The sequence below is a fragment of the Myotis davidii genome, unplaced genomic scaffold (genome assembly GCF_000327345.1).
Source record: "Myotis davidii unplaced genomic scaffold, ASM32734v1 scaffold818, whole genome shotgun sequence".
NCBI classification, from domain to species: Eukaryota; Metazoa; Chordata; class Mammalia; order Chiroptera; family Vespertilionidae; genus Myotis; species Myotis davidii.
The window spans coordinates 41,721-53,757 of record NW_006289814.1 but is presented as its reverse complement, the minus strand read 5'-3'; the positions used below and the strand labels follow the sequence as shown (position 1 = coordinate 53,757).

General features: G+C 44.0%; 1 protein-coding gene and 2 non-coding genes across 3 annotated transcripts; 1 reads left to right on the top strand and 2 right to left on the bottom strand.

The window, feature by feature from the left end:
- Window positions 1-3,656: 3,656 nt before the first annotated feature.
- Window positions 3,657-3,743, bottom strand: TRNAR-UCU. The gene is given in 2 exon segments: window positions 3,657-3,692; window positions 3,707-3,743. It is a non-coding gene; the product is annotated as a tRNA-Arg (tRNA).
- A 291-nt stretch (window positions 3,744-4,034) lies between these two features.
- Window positions 4,035-4,107, top strand: TRNAV-UAC. The gene has a single exon. It is a non-coding gene; the product is annotated as a tRNA-Val (tRNA).
- Window positions 4,108-9,533: 5,426 nt separating this feature from the next.
- Window positions 9,534-10,469, bottom strand: LOC102766435 (olfactory receptor 4D11). The gene has a single exon (XM_006762512.1). It carries the CDS (start codon window positions 10,467-10,469, stop codon window positions 9,534-9,536), a length of 936 nt encoding a protein of 311 aa, XP_006762575.1.
- Window positions 10,470-12,037: the final 1,568 nt, after the last annotated feature.

Sequence of the window (12,037 nt, the reverse complement as noted above, 5' to 3'; positions counted from 1 at the left end):
AGCGTCAGACTGCGGTTTGATTCTGGTCAAGGGCATGTACCTTGGTTGCGGGCACATCCCCAGGAAGGGGTGTGCAGGAGGCAGCTGATCGATGTTTCTAAGTCTATTCCTCTCTGTAAAAAAATCAATAAAATATATATTTTTAAAAAATAAAAAATAAAAGGTGATCCGTACGGAAAGATATCCATGTAAAGCAAAAACAACACAAGGTGCTAAACAATGTGCATGGTATTATATTTATGAAAAAAATTAAAAGATATGTATCTGAATCCTTAAACTATATATATTACTATATTAGGCTCCCAACAGTTTATTGGACAGACATTCATTGAGTGCTTGCCGCGCTCCGGAACCCGAGCAAGTTTGCGGAGCTGCAAAGACCGGGTCCCGGGTCCTAAATGGGGCGGAAGACACGAAGAACAGAAGCACCCAGTCCAAGCTTTGATGGTAGGAGGCCCGCCCTTGCGGATCCCGGAGGACCGGGCCAACGCCGGAATCAAGGAGCCGCCAAGTCTTCAGGGGCTGGTGATGCCTAAGGGCTGAGCGTGGTGACTGCGCCCCTGGAAGTTTGGAAAGAGACTCCTGAGCCCACGGGAAAGCACGTGCGCTGGGGACTGAACGTTTTCCTGAAGCTGTCGTTGGAGAGGCTTTGATCAGACAAGCTACAGGCTGAAGTTTATAGTTTTAGGGAGTCCTGTTACCCTGGGCCGCTATGTCCCGGACATAATTAGTGAGTCATTTTTTTTTTCATTCGTCCTGCTCCTTTATTATGCCATGCCATTTCTTCAGGCCATGGGTGAAGACTCGGGAAGGGAATCCTACGGGGTGGAGCCTCACAAGCATTTCAGTCCTCCTGGGAGTTCAGGGACACCGCTATGTGAGGGCACCCTGAGGCCTGCGTTCTTTCATGCAGAAATGTACCCGGAACTATCAGCAATATTTATAAGGTGACCTGGCCCTAACCGGTTTGGCTCAGTGGATAGAGCGTCAGACTGCGGTTTGATTCTGGTCAAGGGCATGTACCTTGGTTGCGGGCACATCCCCAGGAAGGGGTGTGCAGGAGGCAGCTGATCGATGTTTCTAAGTCTATTCCTCTCTGTAAAAAAATCAATAAAATATATATTTAAAAAATAAAAGGTGATCCGTACGGAAAGATATCCATGTAAAGCAAAAACAACACAAGGTGCTAAACAATGTGCATGGTATTATATTTATGAAAAAAATTAAAAGATATGTATCTGAATCCTTAAACTATATATATTACTATATTTGGCATATATATGATGTTTGAAAATGGGGGGGGCTCTTACCATTTTCTTCAGGTACATCTGTATTATTGGATTTTAAAAAACAAGTATGTATTTCTTGTAATAAATTAAATGAAAAACACAAAAAAAGAAGTAATCTGTTAAGTTATTCCACCTTCTGCGATCACATAGGCAGCTCTTCTGACCAAGCATCCTAGATCCCGTGTGTTCGACAGATCCCAGCAGAGAAGTGTTAAAAGCTGGTATTTCCTTCCCAGCAGGAAATCCCTCCAGGCCTCAAGGTTCTGTCTGAGAGTTGCTGGTATTGAAAAATCACAAATGAATTAGGTACAGTTTCCACAAATAAAGATGTGGGGCCCTAAGAATCAGATGACAAGTCTGGGCTCAAGCAAGAACACTAAATCCAGGCCCCGCTGGAAGACAGCCTCCTGGGCCACGAGGTCAATCCTGGGGGCAGTTAGTGAGCCTTTGGCTCAGCTTCTTACAACAGTCCTGCGGTCACAATGGCTGCCGAGTACAGCTCTGAATGCAGGAGAGCATGAAGACCTGTTTCCTGTTCTCCTGGGACAGACTAGATTGACAGGAGCCAAACACTGAATAAAATATATTAGTAGCCTGCTTAGCATAGAGACAGTTAACTGGAGCTCTTTGTATTTCCTTTAACACACCACAGTGCCACCCCCCGCTATTTTATGTCACCCCCCTCCCCCTGCTTGAAATGCCATTTTCTTCCCACCTTTGTTTTAGAGGTTCCATCCTATCTGTAAAGCAGGAGTCCTCAAACTATGGCCCGTGGGCCACATGCAAATACAAATATTGTATTTGTTCCCGTTTTGTTTTTTTACTTCAAAATAAGATATGTGCAGTGTGCATAGGAATTTGTTCATAGTTTTTTTTTTAAACTATAGTCCGGCCCTCCAATGGTCTGAGGGACAGTGAACTGGCCCCCTGTTTAAAAAGTTTGAGGACCCCTGCTGTAAAGAGAGGCAGCGATCAGGACTTGCCCCAGAGATCCCCGCTTGATCTCCAGAAGGAATTAGGTACTGGGGGCTCTGAGCTTGTCACTGTTGCTGCACCCATCACAACCGACCTTAAACACCTGTTTAATAGGTCTGTCTTTCCTCTAGAATGTTTCTGCTGTGAGGACAGAAACTCCCTGTATATCCCCAGTGCCTGGGTCAGTGGCTGGCACACAGCAAGCTCTCAAAAACCATTGCTGAATGAATGAATGGATAGTTGGATGCGGGCCAAGGGTCAGGGAAGGCTTTTAGTGTAGGATGAGGGGCAGAATTGGTCTTGGTAGAGAGAAGGGGAGAACATTCCTGTCAAGGTGAATGATTCCATCATCAAATGGAATAAATTTGTCCTGAGAAAGTTCTATGCCACTCTACCATGCCACCCCGCTTTATTTTCGTTATAGCGGCGTTTATTGCCACTTGAAATTCCACTTATTTGCTTGTTTATAAACCGTCTCTCCCCTCTGTTATTCTGTCATAAAAATGCCTCAGGGCATTAACCTTGTTGGTTGGGACCTGGTCTTTTCTGTTGCTGTTATTTTTTGTTTAGTTTTGCATTTTTTATTTCTGCATTCCCACAATCCCAGGATTTAGAACAGTACTTGTCACATAGCAGGATCTTAAGAAAGGACTGTCAGAGAGTGAATGTTTTTACTGCACAGTGTGCGTCCCCCATAATGTAGAATAGTTTCACGCAGACCATTTTCTGTTTTTGGAACCATGTCTGGCAAAAAGTCACTAACTTTCAGATTGGAATATCATTGTCACTTAACTGTGTTGACTACTGTCACCTGGAGAAAAACCTAGGACTGCTCAACAGACACACAGTTAACCATGGTTAAATATTCAGGAGTTTGGAAAAATTTGTCCTGTTTCTGCTTGGTAAAAGCAAAATAGCTTCTAGCAGAGATGGGGTTTGAACCCACAAAAACACAAAATCCACCAAACCTTGAAGCCAAGGCTCTATCCAATAAGCCACCCAAGAACCTATCTGGCCCATTCTTATTGATTGATAATCTGAGTAGGACTGAGCTGCTGAAAAGTTGCAGGACAATTTAAAATTTTTATTCCTGATGTAAAAGAACAATAATGTACATAGAGAAAAATATCTCATTAACTTTACCACGTCCTGCTATTTTCTTCATCTCCAGTCAACGGAAATTCTGGAGCCACATGAAAATAATCAAGAAGACTGAATAGTGGGATTTCTCCCACCTTCACCAATGAGGACCTAACAAAAGCACTGGAACCATTTTCTTTCCTTTTCATGGTGGGCTAGTTGGATTAGAGATTTTACTACTAAATGAGTAGGGTTTTTTTCTGCTTTTTCTCTTTTTACTTCTAGTTTCCCTCCCCCGTATCAAAACAAAAACGACTCTGGTGGGACTCGAACCCACAACCTTTGAATGCCTCTAACCTGTCTAGAAGTCCAATGCGCTATCCATTGCGCCACAGAGCCAAGCAGCGACATTGTTTCCTGCGATGCTTACATCATGGCAGGAGTGGTGTCTACCGGGGATTGCTCGCTAGCGGGCCACGGTACGATATTTTTCTCCAAGAAATCGTGTCCTCTGTGTTGCCAAGAAGAAGCGTGGATCGGAGTTGTGTTTGAGAGTCTGAAACTCTTTTGAATATTTCTTTCCCTCAAAGATCGCCTGACATCAATCACATTTCAGCCTCATTCCACAGCGGAAAGAAAAAGGTCTTTGTGTGGAGTTATTCCGTCTTGGCGAACCACAGCCGCACAAGCGGTTCCATAGTGTAGCGGTTAGCACGTCTGCTTTACACGCAGAAGGTCCTGGGTTCGAGCCCCAGTGGAGCCATTTTGTTAAACCTTGGGGTAGGGTTTCCTTCTGTCTGTCTGATCTTCCTTTTTGGCTCCAGGAAGCAGGAGACGTTGCGGTTTCGTCCCGTGTTCCACGCTTAGTCTCGCCAGGCCATCTGCGTTTGCCTGCGCGCCTCCATAGATCGGCCGACAAGGCTGCCCCCGTGTGGCAACTCCCGGGAGGTGCAGGCTCCCTGACCCAACTCGGGGCACCGCGCGCCGCGGCGCCGGCGCCATTGCCTGCAGGTGTCAGGGCGGGAGTCCGGGGCCCTTCTGCTCCCTTCTCAACAGGTGCCACCATTTACTAGTAGTTGGATATCCCGACGCTACCTCCCTCCTTTGTTGATTAACTCCAAGTCCACTGATACCTAAATTAAAAATACTTTTTGAAAAAAGATATGCTTGTGGTAGAGTTCAAACAGCCCTGCATGTTTTACACGATGTCTCTCTGACAAAGGTTTTTCTCCTTGACCAAACTCTAACCTGGCTCCTCCGAGCGCTCCTCTCAACGACACCCATCAACCTCGGCCCCAAGAGACCAGAACAAACAGCAACGCGAACTCCGTTTCCAGCAGCCCAAAGCCGCGTCCCTAGGAAGACCCTAACTCCTTTTAAAGCGCCTGAGAAAACGGAAGGCTGCTAAGAAACTTACTGTTTGTTCCAGCCAACACTGGAACACAGGACGCCTGTCCCCCAGCCTGGGAGGGAAGGTAGGAGTCCGAGTGGCACAGGGGTAAGAGCCAGAGAGCAAACCCAGGTGGGTGTGCTGGGCCCTCCGCCTGCTCCCTCCTAAACCTTGCTTGGGCTATTTTTAACCTTTCTAGAAGTCTTTTCCCTTTATTGATTAAGATGTTACAAATGTGTCCTTATTCCCCCCAGTGTCCTCTTATCCCCCCAATCCTGCCCTCACCCTCACCCCCTGTTGTCCACATCCATCGCTTTCGCTTATATGCATGCATACAAGTCCTTTGGTTGATCTCTCCCCGTCCCCCGCACCCTCCCCTACCTCCCCTCTGAGTTTTGAGCATCTCATCGATGCTTCTCTGTCTCTACATCTGTTTTTTGTTCATGGGTTTATGTTGTTCATTATAATCCACAAATGAGTGAGAGCATGTGATATTTATCTTTCTCTGACTGACTTATTTCACTTAGCTTGGGCTATTTTTAAATGTGGCTGCTACCACTGAGTTGAGGGATAATCCCAAAAGCCACCTCCCTCCTTTGTGGATGGACTCCAAGCCCACTGCCCTCATACTTCATTTAAATTAAAAAGACTTTCTCCTTTTCCTCATTATCATCTTTAAAGAACACCTGGTGCCGGTCCATGACAGTTTGGATACAACCTCTATAATACTTTCTGGCCTTCAGCCTCAATATCAGTAGAACTGGAAACAACTTCACTTGTTTCTCAAAGACACATGGCTTTATGGAGTGATTTCTCAGGCCCATGAGGTTGGTTCTGATGGTGCTGAAGTCCTTGGGGGCCTCCCCCTCCCCTACTTTCTTAGACTTTTAGATTTGATGGATCGCCTGGTTTAGTCATAGAGGCTCTCTGACCTTCAGGATCCAGGATTTGGCTCCTTTTAGTGGCTGTTACACATTCCCTGAATGTTGACGTTGGACGGATCTAGTACAGGGGCAGGAGCAGAGGATGAGGTATGCTGCTGCATATTTAAGGGAACGAGGGCATGGTAACAAGAGAGGACGTCCTAGACCAGTGACTTTCAAACCTTTTTTCACTGAAACACACGCTAATAAATACACTTTATTTACATCAAGATCACTGTACTCAGACATGTGTCTGAAATAAAGGTTTCAAGGAACAATTTTTAAAAATATATTTGATTAATTAGGGATTTTTCTATTTTACCCTAGATTATTCTACTTCATTAAAAAAAATGCATGTTCAGACCTACTGATGGCATCACACCCCTTAGAGTTTCAGGACCTGCAGCTTGAAAGCACTGACTTGGAGCAGTGCTGCTCAGAGTGTGGTGATGCCCAAGGCACCTACATCAGATTCACTGGGGGTTGGCTGCAACCTGCTGAGAAATGAAACTTCAATAAAAGGCGGCAATGGGAAAATCAAAGCTCTGTGGCGGCTGTCAGAGCAGCTCTCAGGGCCTGGACAGTGTAGATTTATATGTGCAATTTCAGTTTATGTGATGGGTACATTGCCCCATGCAATTATTTTAGTCTGCATCTCTGAGATCCACAGCTCACTTAGAGGTAGCATAGTGACAGATCTTGATGTTCATCAATTTAATTTTTTTAGAATTATGTTATTGGGTTCATGGGCAGCCAGAAATGTTGACTGCTAAAATGTTTGATTCAGGAAGCAAGGCAGGAAAAGGCAGTTTGAAAGCCATGTGTGTGCCCAGAATGGGTTGACTTTTCTATGGCTCTTAGCAGCAAAGCTTAAGAAATAACAAAAACTGATTTCTTTTTTAAAATTTGTATTTATTGACTTTTGAGAGCGCGCGAGAGAGATAGAGAGAGACATCAATTTGTTGTTCCACTTACTTATGCATTCATTGGTTGATTCTTATAGTTTGTGCCCTGACCAGGGATCCAACCTGCAACCTTGGTGTATGGGGATGGCGCTCTAATCAACTGACAAAAACCGATTTCAGGGGGGAGGAATGCAGCCCAGCTTGTGATTTTATGTCCATCCAGATAAATGATATATGTTGTAATCCAAAGCAATTGCTTTCCCCTTCCCCTGAATTATTGAATCAGGTTATGTTGTGTGTTTACACGGGTTTGAGGAAGTCTCAGGGGCAGTGCTGTGACAGGGATTATGCTTCTGAGGTACAGTGAGTGATTCAGACCCCATACATCTTTGGTGCCACCCAATTCTGACAGCGACAAAAATCTGATTTGAGGGAGTCACAAGAGATAGGAAGGAATGGAAAGGACACAATTCATGAAATGGGCTATAAGGTGGTCTGTGTTATGCATTTTTCATAGGCAATTTCAAAAAGAGAAGCCTGCGGACTCTTGAGACCAGAGAGCTACCTGACTTATGCATGATGAAAAGTAAGAATTACTCTTAGATTTTGCATATTAGGGGAAGTAAGTTAATATTGTAAAAAGTTAGAATTGATAGATCAGGAGACAGGGAATGGCGAACAATTAAACCAGTTAGTTTATGAATACTTATGGGGCTAGTCCAGATGCCAAAAGGGACATCACTTAAGTTTGTCTTCAGCATTCACTATTCTTTGACTAACTCTCCTTGAGCTCTTTTCTATCTCCTAGGTCTGATGTCTTGGTCTGCTCTCTTTTTTCTACTCTCAAAGCCAGGATTTATCTTGGACCCATTAAATTATTTGATATGAATCTTTCCAATGCTCTATCTCATCAGCTTTAGAGCAACTCTCTAAGCTGTATAAACAGCAAGCAAACTATTGTCAAGTTTTAATGACAGAAAGCTAGACATTTTAAGATGGTAAATGCTTTCAATTTAATATACATTCCCAAGCTTTCTATCCCCATCAGTTTTTTTAAAAAAATATATTTTATTGATTTTTTTACAGAGAGGAAGGGAGAGGGATAGAGAGTTAGAAACATTGATCAGCTGCCTCCTGCACACTCCCCACTGGGGATGTGCCCGCAACCAAGGTACATGCCCTTGACAGGAATTGAACCTGGGACCCTTGAGTCCGCAGGCTGACACTCTATCCACTGAGCCAGACCGGTTTTGGCTATTTGTTTGTTTTTAAATAATGAGGACTATCGGCCACGTAGGAGAAGAGTGTAACAGTGCAATAAGGATGATATTAATAATGACGCCCTAACCGGTTTGGCTCAGTGGATAGAGCATCGGCCTGCGGACTCCAGGGTCCCAGGTTTGATTCCTGTCAAGGGCATGTACCTTGGTTGCAGGCACATCCCCAGTGGGGAGTGTGCAGGAGGCAGCTGATCGATGTTTCTCTCTCATTGATGATTCTAACTCTCTATCCCTCTCCTTTCCTCTCTGTAAAAAATCAATAAAGTATATTTTAAAAAGTATCAATAAAATATATTAAAAAAATAATGATACTAGTCTTTAACTGAGCATTTATCATCTTCCAGGCATCATATGTTTCACATGTATCATCTCATTTTAATCTTCACAATAACTCCATGAGATGAATATTATAAGTACCTTTATATAGGTGAACTGTGGCCTGTGAAGAGTTACAATACTTTGCTCACAGCTGGTGGATGGCAGAGGTAGATCTGGACCCAGGTCTGTTGGACTCAGATCCCAGAGCTTTCAGCTGAAATGCTTTCCTTTTCACTTTACTTTTATCATGCTTCCCCAGATGAAAGTGTTAGCCTAGACTGCCTCTTTACAAACACCAGCAGATTGGAAGATAGACTGGTTAGAGTTTTACCTCCCTTAACATGTCCCTTCTCTCTCTGGTGGGATGAATGTGTAGATCCTCAATAGTAAAGCCCATCTGAGGTTGGCCCTGGTAAGGCGGCACCTGGAGAAATCAGGTCTTGCATAGTGAGAATGGATTGCTCTTGGTGTAGCATCCCGAGGTTCTGCCTTTGTCTAAGCATTCCATGAGACTGTGAATCTGACATGTCTAGTACTGCATAAAGATAAATTCTGTTAGGCTGTTATGGGAAATCTCAAGCTTTTCATTCCTGGTAAGAATGCAGGAGGACAACCATTATGTACCTTTTAGGTCACAAGACCATATGGAGTTTAACTAAATGGAGAAAATTTCTTAATCTGTGATAAGCAACATGTACCCAGGTATGTGTATTTCAGAGGCACTGATCATGAGATCTTTCTAGAACAGGATTTGGCATAGACAGATCTAGCAATGTAATAAATTACATTCACATGGCGGAAGAGCAATAGATTGGGTAGCTGGAGACTTCTCTGTAATTGAATTTGTACAAGTTCTTGAGCAAATCACTCTATCTATAGGCTTCTATTTACTTACCTCTTTTAAAAAATATATTTTATTGATTTTTACAGAGAGGAAGGGAGAGGGATAGAGAGCCAGAAACATCAATGAGCAATCAGCTGCCTACTGGGGATGTGCCCACAACCAAGGTACATGCCCTTGACTGGAACCAAACCCAGGACCCTTCAGTCCACAGGCTGATCCTCTATCCACTGAGCCAAACTGGTTTGGGCTATTGCCTCTTGAAAAAGGAGTTGAATTCAATGAATTTCTTTGCTGTTTTATAGTTGTCCTTGAGTGGAAATACATCAATTAGCTTAATCCTATAATACTAGTTATTTCTTGCTTACCAGAAGGTTGGGTTATTAATAATCTATTACTTAAACAGGAAAATAAAATGTCATCTGGTAAGTGTAGTTGGTTTATTGACAATATGTTTGAGTACAGAAGTATGACTCTGTAGGAAAAATCATGAAAGGAATCCTTGGTGAAGAAGAGGTTGTAGATGCTTACTCTATTCCATCACAGAGAGCATGAGTCTTCTCTTCAGTCTCCTCATGGCTGACTTCATTTCCTGGTTCCTCAGAGTGTAGATGAAGGGATTCAGCAGAGGGGAGATGACAGTGAAGGTGACAGCAATGGCCTTATCTGTGGGGAGGGCAGTGAAGGGCCGGGTGTAGACATAGATGCAGGGCACAAAATGCAGAGTCACCACAGTGATGTGGGCTGTGCAGGTGGAGATGGCTTTCCTCCTGCCCTCCCCTGCCTGAGACCTCAGCATCATTAGGATGACTGTGTAGGATACCAGGAGGAAGAAGAACCACAGAGTAGTGACTAAGCCATTGTTGGAAATCATCAGAAGCTCAAGTGCAAAGGTGTCTGTGCAGGCGAGGTTGAGGACCTGGGGCACATCGCAGTAGAAAGTGTCAAGCACATTGGGTCCACAGAAGGGAAGAGGGAGCAACAGGGAAATCTGGACGATGGAGTGGACAAAGCCCCCAGCCCAGGAGGCTGCAATGAGGGCAGTGCAACGCCCCCTCCTCATGATGGTCACATAGTGCAGGGGCTTGGAGATGGCTATGTAGCGATCGAAGGCCATCACAGAGAGAGAGAAAATGTCTGCCCCACCGAGGAGGTGAAAGAAAAACATCTGTGTCATGCAGCTTGCATAGGATATGGTCTTTATCTTCGACAGAAGGTCTACTAGGACCTTCGGAGCAGTGATGGAGGAGAAGCAGATGTCAAGGATGGCTAGATTGCAGAGCAGGAAGTACATGGGGGTGTGAAGGCGAGACTCACAGGTCACGGTGACCATGATGAGGAGGTTTCCCAGCAGAGTTGTCATGTACACAAAACACAGAAAAAGAAATAAGACCAAACTCAGGTCTTGGGACTGAGTAAGTCCCAGAAATATAAATTCTTTCACTCTGGTGCCATTTCCCAAATCCATTGAATCATGTTTCCTGTTCCTCATGTAGCTTGGAAAAAATGAAAATTGTTATTTCAGAAAGTGTTTACTCTCCCTTAATAGATTCAGGTTTATAGAGGCAGGTATTAGGTCTGAAAACCAGTGAGGTGTTATCACCACATGAATAGCTTAGGTTATTGCCAATGTGTCCAAAATGACATCTTATTGCACAAGCATGCACTTAATTATTCTTTACTATGTAAATTATAATAATTTAGAAAATACATGAAAACAATGTTTTAAGTATACAAGTTCTAAGTATCCAAGATATAGAGGTGGATGTGAAATATTCGGAAAAGGACTATTGTGACACAAAGGATATAAAAATGGAGTCAGATTGGTGTGTGGTTAAGGCAAGTGCCTATTTGCTGTGACTGGGGTCTTTCGAATTCCACAGGAGGATTTTTCCCCCCAGACCGGGCACTCCATTTAAATAATTTAAGAACCTCTATCTGCAAAATGGTTCTTTTTGGACTGAGTTCTGCAGAAACACTCTTCCCTTTGTTTATCTATTTAGCAAATATATTTGTATTCATTTCAAAGAGCAAGGGAGAGGGAGAAAGAGACAGAGACATCAATAATGAGAGAGAATCAGTGATTGGTTGCCTCCTTCACACCCGCCACTGGGGGGATAGAGCCTGCAGTCCAGCATGTGCCCTAACAGGGAATGGAACCACGATTTCCTGGTTCATAGGTTGACACTCAACCTCTGAGCCACACTGGCCAGGCCTCCCCTTTTTCTAAATCACAAATTTAACTTTATGAACAGTTAGAAAAATTGAAAGCCATACAATTATTTTCTATTGCTCTATTCTTCCACAAGGGTACTTCTTTGCTTCTACTATTACTTCAAAGACTTTAGGTACCCAAACTTCAGCTATAGAAATAAAAGTATAACTCAGAGCTTTTCTTCTGTTCGTTGTTCAAATGTATTTCTTAAAAAAGTACTTTAGGAGAAACTAAGATGACGGCATAGGTAAACACCAGAAATTGCTGCTTTGCACAACCACTTAAAAAATACAACTAAAAGATAAAACAGACATCATCCAGAACCACAGGAAGGATGGCTGAGTGGAAATGGAAATTCTACAACTAGAAGGAAAGAGAAAAGCCCACTGAGACTCAGAGGAGGTGTGGAAGTAAAGTGCAGAGGTACAGAGGCGCACGTGTAAAGGGCTGGCAACTGAGGACACGGTTGTCTTTTTCAATCGGGAGGGAGTCTCAAGCTCCCGACTGCTCTGAACTCCAGTTCTGGGCAAGTTTCTGGGCACCCAGACTCATATAGGGAGAAACTGGACTGTCTGGCATCGGGCGGAACTCGAGGGCAGCTTTCTCTCAGAGGTGCCTGCAATGATTACCGGGACACTGAGAACTGGGACCTCTAAGGGCAGGGCTGAGGATCAGCCATAGCTGTTTCCTCCACCCTGTTGATTCCCTGAGACTCCGCCCGACCCAAGCTGTGCACAGAGGCTTTTGCATATGAATGGACTGGCCATTTGCAATCTGAAATTACCTAACAAACTGCAGCTGGGTCAGAGAGCCCCAGAACA